General features: G+C 49.5%; 1 protein-coding gene across 6 annotated transcripts in view; it reads left to right on the top strand.

The window, feature by feature from the left end:
* The window catches only part of tnrc18 (trinucleotide repeat containing 18), a 145,395-nt gene that overhangs the window by 116,526 nt on the left and 13,648 nt on the right, over positions 1 to 15,221 (top strand). For 4 of the 6 annotated variants that reach the window (XM_033041095.1, XM_033041097.1, XM_033041094.1 and 1 more), the window contains 6 exons: positions 4,318 to 4,521; positions 6,286 to 6,692; positions 8,155 to 8,304; positions 9,316 to 9,460; positions 11,603 to 11,720; positions 14,401 to 14,476. In XM_033041095.1, coding sequence (XP_032896986.1) covers positions 4,318 to 4,521; positions 6,286 to 6,692; positions 8,155 to 8,304; positions 9,316 to 9,460; positions 11,603 to 11,720; positions 14,401 to 14,476 — 1,100 coding nt within the window. The remainder of the gene's footprint in view (positions 1 to 4,317; positions 4,522 to 6,285; positions 6,693 to 8,154; positions 8,305 to 9,315; positions 9,461 to 11,602; positions 11,721 to 14,400; positions 14,477 to 15,221) is intronic. The other 2 variants (XM_033041098.1, XM_033041096.1) reach the window with 1 other exon arrangement.

The following is a 15,221-nucleotide window of genomic DNA, read 5'->3' as shown; positions in this document are numbered from 1 at the left end:
GCCCCACCCAAGGTTTCCGTGCGGTTCCCGGAGGTTTTTGTCAGTCTCCCTACCTGCTTCCACTATCTGCAACCTCCGGCAACTACTTGCAACCTCCAGGAACCGCACGGAAACCTTGGGTGGGGCGCAAAGTCTCCAGAGGTTTCCGTTCAGGTTTCCTAAGTGGGACAGGGGCATTTAAGGGTGCGTCTGCATTTAATGGAGCGCTCAGTAAATGCCCCCAAAACGGGAGGTCAGGATGTTGTGTAGTCTTGGGTGGGGACTTGTAAACAGGAGAAAATGATTAGAGCGTCTTTGGTCGAAAATCCCACGAAATATCTAATGAATAGCTTTAACCAATTTGAAAGGATTTGTGGAATTTTTATCTTTGGCTGGCGTTCAGTATATATGGGATTGGACAGTTGGAGTGTAGTGTAATGTTGCCTGAGTCTGTTCAAGGTGCAAGGTGACTGTTCACCTCCCCTGTACCCCCAGTTTTAAATTGTCCCTGTCCTTTGTAACCTGCCATTTGGAGAGACATTGGCCTTCCCAGGGCTTGTTTGCCAGATAGTTTTGAAGCTTTGCCCTTGCAGGCAGGTTTCCGAAAAGGCCATTCAACGGCTTAAAAAACAATTTTTTTTTACCAGTTTTATTTTGTTGGGCCGATGATGTATTTTGAAACAACATGTCCCACCATTGTAAAATAACGTCACAGTTTGAAAGGAGTTCCCTGATATTCACCTTATACCCCCCCACCCCACTTCCCTCCCCCTTGATAAGTTTGGAAAAGTTGAACATTTATGTGCACTGTTTTTTTTTTAACAAAAAAAAGTTTTGTACATGATAATTTAAAGAAACAAATGTGTTGACTGTATTAATATCTTAAAGCTCTGTTGTTTAAATAGTTTCACACCAAGGGAGATTTGAGGGCAAATGGGTTTTTCAAATATAGAAAAAAATGATGAATCTAAATTATTGCCTGCCCACTTTGTGTCCAAATTTTGGCGCCTATACTCTGTACCAGAGGATAAATACTCCAGCTCATTTACACACCTTTTGTTGTTTGTTTGTTTTCGGAAGGCAGGTCCCTCCTGTGTAATGAGAAGGTTCCCGGTCCAATTGAATGTTATTTTACTGTTGGGGGGGGGGGAAAAGGTGAATCTTTCGGGTCCACTCGCTTGTCTCAAATACGGGAATTCACAGAACTGGACTTGCATTAGGACTAGGTGGAGACGTAACAGCAAGCAACCAAATGATATCCTCAGAAGGCTAGAACCCATTGCCGGAAGCCATTTTGTTTTTTTGTTTTTTACAAATGGCATTAGTGTTGGCTAGACATTTCAACTTGGCCGAGTAAAAGGTTACGATTTGCAACGCTGGTTTAAGGTAGTGAATAAAGTGACAATTTGTGTTAAACATAACTGCACCCTGAGACCCTCCTGAACTTAAATCAGGACTAGCATTGATTGATTGACTAGTATTAAATAAAAAGGCTAGCATTGATAAATTGATTGACTAATATTGATTAATAGGACCAGTATTAATTGATTCATTGAGTAGTATTGATCAAGTGATTGACAAATTTTGAATAATATGACTAGTATTGATTGATTGGTTGGTTGGTTGATTGACTAGTTTTGGAAACAATAGAATATTAAATCGATGAGAATATTCCTTAAAGAAGCAAGTCAAATCCAAACCTTTTGCTCATCCATTGAACAAAATTGTATGCTACAGTTAGTTCTGTGAGAATGGCTGAGGTTCATTGAACCTGAATCTTTTGGGTACTCATTTTTTTCTTTAGAAAACATATTTGGGATGTGAACTATTCTTGAACCTTCACCAAGGAAGCAATGGCAGTCGTCAATAATCCAGTGGCCTCCTTTCATTCCTACTCCTGTTTTTGCCGTCGATAATGTGTCAAAAATCCATTACTGCTTGGATCGCACCTTGCAGCGGCCAGCAAAATCAATGGACTCTGTGCAAGGCAGTGTCCTTGCCGAAGCAAATTATTGATCGTTTCTGCTGGTCTGTGTCAGGGAAACACCCGCACCATATGTGTGCGCGTGCTCGTACACGCGCGCACGTGGATCGATACAGGCCAGCGAGATCAGGCAATTGGGGCCCATGACGGATTCAGAGTTGAACACATCCTGCCTTGATTTTTGCAGGATGTTTGTTTGTAAACTCGACAGCACAAACAAGAGAGGGAATATAGCCACTGTCTTTGCATTGAACTGGCAATGTTTACACTGAGAGTGAAGTCGCTTTCTTGAAGGGAAAAAAAAATTATTACGATCATTTTTTGTTTTTGGAAATGTCTCCCACAGAAGGTCAGAGAAGGGTGCCCGCTGCAGAACGATGTTACTAATTGCCTTTTAAGGGATATTTGGGTAATAGGGTTCTTTACGGCTTTCTCCATCTCCCCCCCTCCCTTCCCCCCCTTTAATCTCAGTACTAAAACAATAACTGGCTTTTCTAGAATGCTTGCTTTCTCCTTGCAGCTGCTTCTCACCCCTCCACTTTTGACCCCTTATCCATGATGCTTGGTTGTCTCTTGGTACCTTGCTTTGTGCGCGTGCTGCAGTAAGAAGCAAAGTGAATGGCTGGGAGTAAGGCAGATGCCTGACAGTAGGGCCCACATTGCCATGGCAGAAGCTTGACCTTTGGTTATGTAGGTAGGAAAACCACTTCTATTTTTTTCAATGTGACCGATATTCTCTTGACTTGTCATTATTACTTTCCTATCTGTTCTCGATAAAGTTGTGCCAGAATATTAATTAAAAAAACAAAACAAATCTTCAATGTATTGGCGAATATCCCTTTTAAAAAAAAAAAACTCTTCCAATTAGAAGACGGCGATTTTTAACTTTTTTTGATGATGAGATAAAATTGTTACTCTGACAACCAAAAAGACCCAAAGCTGTTCGCAGTCTGCCTACACACAGCCTCCTTTGTGAACAGTAGACTTGCTTGCTTTTTACCAATAAGCTATGAAGTGTTTTTTTTTAATTCTCCTGAGGGTTTACATGCCCGGAAGTCAGCTTTCTATGCTTAACATACTCACCCCGCTCCATTCCTTGATAAGTAATAAAGGTGTCGCTAACAGTAGTGGTCTCCCTATCTTCACTTTCCTCCCTAACCAATCTTGCACTGTGTTTCGTAGGTCTAAACTATCTGATAACATTTCAAAGCAAAACCACCAAAAATTGCTGTTGATCGATTTTAAAAAAAAAAAAAAAAAAAAAAAATGTTTAATCAAGTGGTGCAAATATATATATATATATATTTTTAAATGCATTGAATGTGAGTCGAAGATTGTTGTCGGTAATGTAAAACACATCTGTAAATTTAATCCTTGGACTAAGAGCTGATGCTCTCCAATAGTCCAAGGACTAAATAGCATTTGCATTATGGAATTCCTTCACACAAAGTTATTTGATTTCTGCCCGCTTTTATATTTCTGTACTGTGAAATTTGTATGTCGGAAATGTGGGTTTTAAGGAGTGGAGAATGTTGGCAAGCAGAGTTTGGTCTGGGAGTTCCTTCCATTCTAATCGCCATTCTGTGTCGGACTGAGGGATGGATAATTTTTCACCTCTCCGGCATCCTTGTTAGTAGTTGTACCTGGATTTACCTTAAAGTATCAATCACCCTGTTCATATTCGCGTTTCATAATCTACAATGGGATTCTTCTTCAGTGACCCCCTGAATTGGCAGTAACACCACCCAACACCATTCCAGCCCACACATGTAAGGCCTGAACCTTAAAGGTGCCAGTACAAGGCGGCACGGTGGTGCAGCGGTAAAGTTGCTGCCTTTACAGCGCTGACAGCACCAGAGACCCTGGTTCGATCCTGGCCGCGGGCACTTGTCTGCACGGAGCACACACGTTCTCCCCGTGACCTGCGTGGGTTTTGTCCGGGTGCTCCGGTTTCCCCCCCCCACTCTCCAAAGACGTATGGGTTTTGTAGGTTAATTGAGTTGGTTTAAAGTGTAAATTGTCCCTAGTGTGTGTGTAGGGCAGTGTTAATGCGCGGGGATTGCTGGTCGGCGTGGACTCGGTGGGCCGAAGGGCCTGTTTCCGCGCTGTATCACTAATCTAAACTCAACCTTGTTCGTATAATTCAATGGGGGAACTAGGAAGTACCGCACTTCAAACAAAAAAAAAGCCCGACGCTCTTCAGAATTACTTGCCCTTACATTTGACGTTTCACCTCCAGTATTGTAAGGGATGACTAAGTGGCCAGAAAAGATTGATTCATTCTCCAGTACTTTCAACCCACCATGTTGTGGATAGTTTTTGCTGCCAGTAACTTGCCACTTTTTTCAATGTAGATTACACCTCTGAAGAGGAGGATTATAGGAAGGACTGCAGTGATAATGTGTCCTCGCTCATGTTGGAGGAGAGTGGCCTGGGCCTGCTAGCCCGCTTCGCAGCCAGCGCCATGCCCAGTCCCGTCATGACCCCGCCGCTGTCCATCGTGCAGCTGGAGGCCAAGCAGAAAGCCCGGAAGAAAGAAGAACGGCAAAGTTTGTTGGGTGAGTGGATCTAGGCAGGTGAGTCAATGAGTGGAATACAGCATGGAAACAGGCCCTTCGGCCCATCTATACTAGTCCACCTGCCTGCGTTTGGCCCGTATCCCTCTACACCTGTCCAATGAGGTAGATAGTAGTTCAGGACCACAACCAGAGAGCAGTTCTGAACAATTATCTACCTCATTGGTGACCCGTGGACTTGATCGGACTTTGCTGGCTTTACCTTGCACTAAACTGTGTGTGAATGTGTGTGAATGTGTGTGAGTGATTGGTGGTGGTCGGAGGGGCCGTAGGCGCAGATTGGCAGCCACGCTTCCGTCAGTCTGCCCCAGGGCAGCTGTGGCTACAGAAGTAGCTTACCACCACCGAGTGTGACTGAGGAGTGAATGAATAATGCGATGTAAAGCGCCTTGAGTATTAGAAAGGCGCTATATAAATCCCATCCATTATTATTATTATTAAACGTTATTCCCTTATCATGTATCTCTATACACTTTAAATGGCTCGATTGTAATCATGTATTGTCTTTCCGCTGACTGGTTAGCACGCAACAAAAGCTTTCCACTGTAACTCGGTACACGTGACATTAAACTAAAGTGTAACTATCCATGTACCTGTCTAATTGTTTCGTAAACGTTGCGATAGTCCCTGCCTCAACTCCGTTCTCCGGCAGCTCGTTCCATACACCCACCACCCTTTCCCCCTTCACCTTGGCGTGCTTTAGTGGTCAGGTCCCCTACATGATGTGAACCTGTGATATCCATTAACACACAGTTGGTTGTCTGACTGCACAGCATTGGCCTGTTAACAGAAGTTCAGTTTAAAATTTACAGCTACAGCGTGGAAACAGGCCCTTCGGCCCACCGAGCCCGCAACGGCCAGCGATCCCCGCACGTTAACACTATCCTTCACACACTAGGGTCAATTTACATTTACACCAAGACAATTAACCTACAAACCCACGCAGGGGAGAATGTACAAACTGAACGTACAGACAGCGCCCGTAGTCGGGATCGAACCGGGTTCTCTGGCACGGCTGCGAGGCAGCAACTCTACCACTGCGCCACCGTGCCACCCCCTGTGTTGTGGTGCAGTCTAGTGCATGGAGCGTGATAGCAAATTGGCTGGCAGTGACATTGGCAGAAACAGCTGCATGGTTGCTTGTTCAGGCCAGACCAGCGCTTGCTTCAGATTCACACCAACATCCCACGAGCCCAGCCATACATTGCAACGCTCCACTGAAGGCAGCCAGCTTCCAGCGAAGGTGACCTTCTCAAACGTCCTCTGCAGAAACTCATTTGTACACCGTGAATTGTAATGGTGAAGAGTATTTCCGCTGACTGGCCAGCAAGTCACAAAAAACACTTTCATTGCACCTTGGTACTCATGACAATTAATCTAAACTAAACTAAGATAGACACAAAAAGCTGGAGTAACTGAACAGGTGAGGCAGCATCTCTGGAGAGAAGGAATAGGTGACGTTTTGGGTCGGAAACCTACTTCAGACTTCAAACTATAATTGAGAATTCAGGTTTACTCACTCCATGGGTTTTTTAACCATCTATTGTGCATTATTGGTCTTGTGTATAAAATCCGAGTCTCGACCCAAAACATCACCCATTGCTGCCCTCCGGAGATGCTGCCTGTCCCGCTGAGTTACTCCAGCATTCTGTGTCTATCTTCGGTGTCAGCCAGCATCTGCAGTTCCTTCCTGCACAAATCCGTTAAGCAGCACGACTGAAAGTTTCTTTTTTTCTATACATTCAGGCACGGAATTTGAATACACGGACTCTGAAAGTGAGATCAAGATCAAGCAGAAGCTGGCGATGGTGCCTCGGGGGAAGAAGTCCCTTCAGGAGCCGGGGGTGATGAGCAGGATCGAGCAGCCGTGCGTGGATCGGCAGCGGGGCGCGGAGAAGGAGAGGAAGGAGAAGGCCAAGCAGAAATCTCCGCGCGAGTTCACCTTCGACTTTGGCGCCGAGGTCAGCGACGACGATGCGTGGAGCCGGCGGCGGCGGAGCGAGAGAATCTTCCTCAACGACGCTTCTGCCATCGCCTCCGCCGCGTTGTCTCCGGCCGCCATCCCCTGCACCGTCCCCGCCATTAAAGCCAGCAGATGTGTGAGGGGCTCGGCCGTCAGCCCCAGGAAAGATGCGGCCAAGGCCAAGAACAAGGTGGCGATTCCTCCAACACCCGTCTCTCAGTCTGGTTAATCCGGGCGCAGTGGTGCAGTGGGCAGAGATGCAGTGGGTAGAGTCGCAGCGGGGAGAGATGCAGTGGGCAGTGTTGCAGCGGGGAGAGATGCAGTGGGTAGAGTCGCAGCGGGGAGAGATGCAGTGGTCAGTGTTGCAGTGGGCAGAGATGCAGTGGGCAGAGGGCAGAGATGCAGTGGGTAGAGTCGCAGCGGGCAGAGTTGCAGCGGCAGAGATGCAGCGGGGAGAGATGTGCGGCAGAGTTGCAGCGGGCAGTGTTGCAGCGGGGAGAGATGTGCGGCAGAGTTGCAGCGGGTAGAGATGCAGCGGGGAGAGATGTGCGGCAGAGTTGCAGCGGGAGAGATGTGCGGCAGAGTTGCAGCGGGCAGTGTTGCAGCGGGCAGAGTTGCAGCGGGCAGAGTTGCAGCGGGGAGAGATGCAGCGGGCAGTGTTGCAGCGGGCAGAGAAGCAGCGGGCAGAGTTGCAGCGGGTAGAGCTGCTGCCTCACATAGAGGGAGGGAGGGATGTGTCTCACTGGGTATGTGGTGACTCCTGTCTCTTTGTGAAAGGTGCCCTCTTTGTAGAACTCTCCTTATCAGGGCACCCAGTGAAACCCAGTGGGGAATGTTGAATAAGGTCCCAATGTCTGCTGTTTAAGAAAGAACTGCAGATGTTGGAAAAATCAAAGGTAGACAAAAATGCTGGAGAAACTCAGCGGGTGAGGCAGAATCTATGGAGCGAAGGAATAGGTGACGTTTTGGTTCGGGACCCTTCTTCAGACTGATGTGGGGGGGGTGGGGGAACCTTCAATGTCTGCTGTGATCATCACGGAGACACTTTGAGAAAGCATGCCATTGGCGACACGGTGGCACAGCTGGTAGGGCAGCGCAGCGCCAGAGACCCGCTGTCTGCGCGGAGCTTGCACGTTCTCCCCGTGACCTGCGTGGGTTTGCTCCGGGTGCTCCGGTTTCCTCCCACACTCCAAAGACGTGCGGGTTTGCAGGTTAATTTGGCTTTGGTAAAGATTGTAAATTGTCCCTAGTGTGTAGAATAGTGTTAGCGTGCGGGGATCGCTGGTCGGTGCCGACACGGTGGGCCTGTTTCCGCGCTGTGTCTCTACACTAACGATACAGCGCAGAAACAGGCCCTTTGGCCCAACGAGTCCGTGCCGACCAGCAATCATCCCATGCACCAGCACAATCCTACACACTAGGGACAATTAAAATCTTCTTATCCAAGCCATGGGGTTGGGAGGGAAAGGTAGATCAGCCATGATTGAATGGCGGAGTAGACTTGATGGGCCGAATGGCCTAATTCCGCTCCTACAACTTATGAACTTATTCCGAATTGAGCTGGGAAAGGGGGATAAGCCTGTATTTAGAGTCTGTCAGGGGCTGGTGAGAGGGCGAGTTTGTTGATTCAATGCTGTCTTTGGCACTTGCAGAGGAAGAAAGGGAACGAGGTGCAGTCCCCCGACTTGTCCCTGGCCCAGAGTGGGAGCAGCGAGCCTGAGCCCAGGGTCGGGGTCATACGCAGTGCCAGCCCCTGCAAGAAGACCAAGCTCAAGGTGAAGGCAAAGGATGGCAAAAAGGAGGTAACGATCCCCGCCCCCACCACACTGCCGCTGAGTCTGTGTTCATGTTGATGTTTAGAGGTACAGCGCGAAAACAAGCCCTTCGCCCCACCGAGTCCGCGCCGACCAGCGATCCCCACACACTCACACTATCCTACACACGCCGGGGGCAATTTACAATTTCACCAAAGCTAATTAGCCTACAAACCTGCACGTCTTTGGGGTGTGGGAGGAAACCGGAGCACCCGGAGAAAACCCACGTGGGCCGCGGGGAGAACGAACAAACTCCGTACAGACAGCACTGGTTTGAACCAATGTTGGAAGGTTGATGCACTTATTTGTAATGAAGTCAAGTCACTTCCGAGAAGCTGAGGTACACTCCGGGCACACACACACCTCCAGATTCTTTCCAGGGACAGTTTCTTCCCAGCTGTTATCAGGCAAATGAATCATCCTACCACAACCAGAGAGCAGTGCTGAACTACTTTCTACCTCATTGGTGACCCTCAGATTATCCTTGATCAGACTTTGCTGGCTTTACCTTGCACTAAACGTTATTCCCTTTAAGTAAGTAAGTAAGTAAGTTTATTGGCCAAGTATTCACATACAAGGAATTTGCCTTGGTGCTCCGCCCACAAGTAACAACATGACATACAGTGACAGTTACGAATGACTCAGAAAACACTAAACATTAATAATAATAAAACATTAATGATAAAACACCATTGATCAAGCATGTGGACCAACAAAATACCAGATCAAACGGAGGCTACAGATATCATATCATTATCATGTATCTATACACTGTAAAAAGGCCTGATTGTAATCATGTATTGTCTTTCCGCTGACTGGTTAGCACGCAATGAAAAGCTTTTCACTGTACCTCGGTACACGTGACAATAAACTAAACTGAAAAAATAAGTTTGGATGGTAAAATGAGCTGCCTTGCAGCGCCCGGTGTGTTAATATTCAACATGACGCATGCTAAACTGGGCACTGGCTTTGTACTGAACTGCTGCCTTATGTCCCCAGCAGACTCGCTGTAAGGGTGGGGCCGTGAGTAAACTGATGGAGAGCATGGCTGCGGATGAGGACTTTGAGCAGAATCAGGACAGCAGCTTCTCTGAGGATGAGAACCTTCCGCTCAGCATGTTGGTGGAACGGCCCACCACACCAGGTTGGTACTGAACCCCCGTCGAGGCTCTGCGTGTAGAACCACAGGCGAGGCCTCCTGTGCATCGGCGACACCCGAGCCCAGACTCGGAGACCGTTTCGCCAAGCACCGTCCGCCAAGGCCCGCTGGGTCTCCCGGTTGCCTGCGGTCACGGTGGCGTCTCCTGAGTCCCGGCTTCGATCCCGACTACGGGTGCTGTCTGTGCGGAGTTTGCACGTACTCCCTGTGACCTGCGTGGATTTTCTCCCGAGATCTTCGGTTTCCTCCCACGCTCCAAAGACGTACGGGTTTATAGGTTAATTGGCTTGGTATGAATGTAAAAATTGTCCCTAGTGGGCGTAGGATAGTGTTAGTGTGCGGGGATCGCTGGTCGGCGCGGACCCGGTGGGCCGAAGGGCCTGTTTCCGCACTGTAGCTCTAAACTAAACTAAACTAAACCACTTTAACTCTCCTTCCCATTCCCATTCCCATTCCCACACTGACCTCTCTGTCCTGGGCCTCCTCCATTGCCAGAGTGAGGCCCAGCACAAAATGGAGGAACAGCACCTCATATTCCGCTTGGGCAGCTTACAAACCAAAGGTATGAACATTAAATTCTCCAATTTTAGGTAACCTCTAACTACCCTCCCGAAACCCTCGCCCCCCCTCCTTTCTCCCCCACATTTATTTCCCCCCCTCACTCCCCCTGTATCCTGCCTGGACTCACACCCCCATCTCCCCTCCAACCTGTCCCTCCCCATCCCCCTTTCCTGCCACTTTCCATCTCCCTGGCTTCATAATCCGCCACTTGTCAAACCTGTCTCACACCTTCTTCTCTTATCTCTGACATTTATACCAGCCATCTGCCCATCAAACAAGCGCCGTTGCCTGTGCCGACCTATTACCAGCCGCGCTTTGCCCCGCCTCTCTCCCTTTTCCAGCTTTCTTCTCCTCCCCTACAATCAATGTGTCCCGACCCGAAACGTCACCTTCTCCATGTTCTCCAGGGACGCTGCCTGACCCGCTGAGTTACTCCAGCACTTTGTCCATTTTGTGTACTAACCAGCGTCTGCAGTATTTTGTTTCTTCACTTCGCACTACCTTGTATGTCTGCCCGCTGCTGCCTCACAGCGCCGGAGACCTGAGTTCGATTCTGACCTCGGGTGTGGCGTTTGCACGTTCTCCTTGTGACCACGTGGGTTTCCTCCGGGTGCTCCGGTTTCCTCCCACACGTGTGGGTTTGTAGGTTAACTGAAATGGATTAGGAGGTGGTATAACATAGAACTGGTGTGAACGGGGTGATCGATGGTCGGCATGGACTGGGTGGGCCGAAGGGCCTGTTTCCATGCTGTATCTTTCAATCTTGTCAATCAAGTTTAGTTTTGTTGAGTTTATTGTCACGTGTAGCGAGGTACAGCGAAAAGCGTTGCCAGTGCTGTCGCAACTGTACTCTCTACCCGAAACATCACCCATTCCTTCTCTCCAGAGATGCTGCCTGTCCCGCTGAGCTACTCCAGCATTTTGTGTCTATCCTCGGCGTAAACCAGCGCCTGCAGTTCCTTCCTACACACTTATACCAATATTCAATATCGCTCATGGCAATCAAATGGGTGTCAGGGGTTATGGGGTGATGGGGAGAAGGCAGGAGAATGTGGTTGGAGGGAGCGATGGATCAGCCATGAGTGAATGGCGGAGTGGACTTGATGGGCCGAATGGCCTAATTCTGCTCCTATCACTCATGACCTTTATGAAAAATCATATCCACTCTGACTCACCTATAATTTATGAACTTATGTTGATGGCAATCCGGGTAACTGAACAAATATATAAATAGAGGAACAATTTTATAAAACACTAAAACGTCCAATAATGGAGGGCCTCGCATTATTGTAAAATGTTTTTAATTTTTAACTTGAAGATTATGGGAAACATGTCTTAAACAAGTGTTTTGATGGAATACGTGTGCGAATACGTGTGGGAATGTGTGTGGGACTGCGTGTGGGACTGCGTGTGGGACTGCTTGTGCGAATGCGGGTGGGAATGCGCGTGGGACTGCGCGTGGGACTGCGCGTGGGACTGCGCGTGCGAATGCGTGTGGGAATGCGTGTGGGAATGCGCGCGTTCATCGTCCAGGAGTTTTCAGGAGGTTTCCTTCTCTTCCCACAGCCCCTCGCTCGTGTGTGATCGACAAGGATGAGCTGAAGGATGGCCTCCGGGTGCTGATCCCCATGGACGACAAGCTCCTGTACGCGGGCTACGTGAAGACTGTCCATTTTCCTGACATGTAAGTCTCCCCCACAGTGAGGGCATCTCAAACCAGACGAAATGGCTTTGATCAGAGAGTCATAGAGTGATACAGTGTGGAAACAGGCCCTTCGGCCCAACTTGCCCACACCGGCCAACATGTCCCATCTATACCAGCCCCACCTGCCAGCATTTGGCCCATATCCCACCAACCCCGTCCTATCCATCTTCAGTTTAGTTTACTGTCCCGTGTACCGAGGTACAGTGAAAAGCCTTTGTTGCGTGCTAACCAGTCAGCGGAAAGACTATACATGATTAGAGTTGAGCCATTCGCACTGTACAGATACACAGGGTTCATCAATGATAGATTTAGGCCATGCGTCCCATCAAGTCTACTCCACCATTCAATCATGGCTGACCTATCTCCCCCTGCCTAACCCCATTCTCCTGCCTTCTCCCCGTAACCCCTGACACCCGTCGCTGTTTCTCTCACAACACCGACACTGGCACGGTGGCGCAGCGGGTATAGTTGCTGCCTCGCAGCACCAAAGACCCGTCTTCGATCCTGTCCTCGGGTGCTGTCAGTGTGGAGTCTGCACGTTCTCCCTGTGGCCCTGTGGGTTTCCTCCGGGTGCTCCGGTTTCCTTCCACATCCCAAAATAATTAAGTTCCTTTTATTATTCTAGCTTAATTTAATGTCACGTCTACCGAGGTACATTGAAAAGCTTTTTGTCGCGTGCTAACCAGTCAGTGGAAAGACTGTACATGATTACAGTCGAGCCGTCCACAGTGTACAGATACAGGATAAAGGCAATAACGTTTAGTGCAAGAGTATTAAGGGCCTGTCCCACGAGCATGCGCCTGCATGCGGCAAGCGCGACCTAACGTGGTCGCTTGAGCCGTACGGCCTCGCGGGGCCGGTCCCACTTCGATCGCCGGAGCCGTATGGAGTTGTGCGGAGCTGGTCCCGACATCGCGCGGGGCTCCGAAAAACTGACCGTGTTCAAAAATTCCGCGCGGCAACGGCCTGCCGGCCCAGCAGCCGCCTCGACGCCGTACGCACCGCCTCGACGGGTGCGCGCAGCGTCTCGACACCGTACGTCACGCGCAAACTTCCCGCGGACTTCGCTCGAACTTCATGTCACTCACTCGATCTCTGCGCGGCCCCCGCTTCTGGTTTGGTCGCGCTTGCCGCATGGAGTCACATGCTCGTGGGACAGGCCCTGGGGCAACAGCATTAGTGCAAAAAACAACAAGAAGCTGGACAAACTGGTTAAACGAGCTAGCTCAGTGCTGGAGGGGAGAGTAGACTCTGGGATGGATGTGCTTGAGAGGCGTATGAGGCACAAGGTGCAGGTCATCCTGAAAAACCCCAGGCATCCCCTCCATGTAATTCTGGAGAGTCAAAAGAGCATTTAGCTCTGTACCTCTTGCCTTATGGGAGAGGGGAGAAGAGGGAGTGTCCGGGGATGAGACTGGTCCTTGATTATGCTGCTGGCCTTGCCAAGGCAGCGTGAGGTGTAGATGGAGTCAGTGGAAGGGAGGTTGGTTTGTGCGATGGTCTGGGCTACGTCCACAACTCCCTGCGGCCATTGGACGGAGAGGTAAACAGTGGGTCAGGCAGCATCCTTGAAGAACATGGATGGGTGAGGTTACGGGTCTGGACCCTGCTTCAGCTTGGAACGTCACCTATCCATGTTCATGAGGGATGCTGCCTGACCCGCCAAGTTCCTCCAGCACTTTGTGTCTTTATTTGTAAACCACCCTCTGCAGTTCCTTGTTTCAACCACAGAACTACTGTGAACGGGCGATCGATGGACTCAGTTGGGTCTATAACAGCATTCACATTTAGTGATTAGTACGGGTGTCAGGGGTTATGGGGAGAAGGCAGGAGAATGGGATTAGGAGGGAGAGATTGAATGGCGGAGTAGACTTGATGGGCCGAATGGCCTAATTCTGCTCCTATCAGAGACTTGGCCAGGTATTGTGATAGGAAAGGATTTAGTGGGATAAGGGCCAAGCGCGGGTAAATGGAACTAGCTTTCATAGGCAACTTGGTCGGCATGGGCGAGTTGGGCCGAAGGGCCTCTTTCTGTGCTGTATCACTCTGAAGACTATCCTCATCGGCAGTTGTGAAGTGATTAACAATTCATACCGGTCCACCACCAATTATCCGGTGACCCCGGGTGGTACGACTCCTCCTTTAAACCGGACACCTTTAAATTACGGGGGCGTACTTGAAATCCCCGCCAGAAGTCCCCTCCCCCGAAAACGTGGCGCCTGCCTAGACTGGGTGAGGCGGCCGATCTCCACCTCATCGGTACTTTCGGAGGGTGGAATTTGCCCCCCTGCGTCCGGGGCTCTGGAACTCCAGTATCTCCGCCCCACCCCCCGGCGTACTAGGCGGAATGTTACGGTACCGTTGGGCTCCTCTCGGAGGCCGAGATCTCTGTCGGCCCGGCAAAAACGGATAATCCGGCAAGGTTTTGGAACCAAGGGTGTTGGAAATTCAGTGGCGGACTAAGGCTTCAAGTACTTCTGCTGTAGGTACAACAAGTGCTGGAGTCACTCAGCGGGACGGGCAGCGTCTCTGGAGAGAGGGATCGGGTGATGTTTCGGGTCGAGACCCTTCTGAAGTCCTTCAGCCGTGCGGTGAAATAAGGGGTGAAATGTAGAGTTTCTGGAGTACCCGTGCCTGAGTGTGTCACTTCTTGTTCTAGCTACCGTGTGGTCGTGGAGGGAGAGAGGGGGAACCGTCCTCACATCTATTCATTGGAACAGCTCCTACAGGAAGCGGTGAGTGGTTTATTCACCTTCCCCCACGTGGCCATTGAAAGACCCAGGGAACTGCCGGAGGCTGGAATCTGGAGCAAAAACACACACAAAGTGCTGGAGTAGTAACTCAGCGGGTCAGTCAACGGGGACCCAACCAGGTCCCTGGGCGGCACGGTGACACAGTGGTAGAGTTGCTGCCTCACAGCGCCAGTGACCCGGGTTCAATCCTGACTATGGGCGCTGTCTGCGCGGAGTTTGCACGTTCTCCCCCCGTGACCTGCCTGGGTTTTCTCCGGCTGCTCCGATTCGCTCCCACACTCCCAACGACGTACAGGTTTGTCGGTTAATTGGCTTGGTAAAATTGTAAATTGTCCCCAGTGTGTGTAGGGTAGTGTTAGTGTGCGGGCATCGCTGGTCTCGATGGGCCGAAAGGCCTTTGTACGCACACTGTCATCTCCAAACTAAACTATATCCGACAAAGTGTCTAAATCTTTCTGTGAAACCCAATGAATACAATACAATATTTATTCTATTAATATTAATCTATTAATTATTTTATTAATATTTACAATATTAATGAATACAAGAGGATGAGGGGGTGGTTCTTATAGAGGTGGACAAAATCATGAGAGGAATAGATCGGGTAGATGCACAGAGTCTCTTGCCCAGAGGACACACGTTTAAGGTGAAGGTGAAAGTATTTAATAGGAATCTGAAGGGTAACATTTTCACACAAAGGGTGGTGGGTGTATGGAACAAGCTGACA

This window comes from Amblyraja radiata, chromosome 22 (genome assembly GCF_010909765.2).
Source record: "Amblyraja radiata isolate CabotCenter1 chromosome 22, sAmbRad1.1.pri, whole genome shotgun sequence".
Classification (NCBI taxonomy): Eukaryota; Metazoa; Chordata; class Chondrichthyes; order Rajiformes; family Rajidae; genus Amblyraja; species Amblyraja radiata.
The sequence above is the reverse complement of the archived record's forward strand: the minus strand, read 5'-3'. Positions and strand labels throughout refer to the sequence as shown.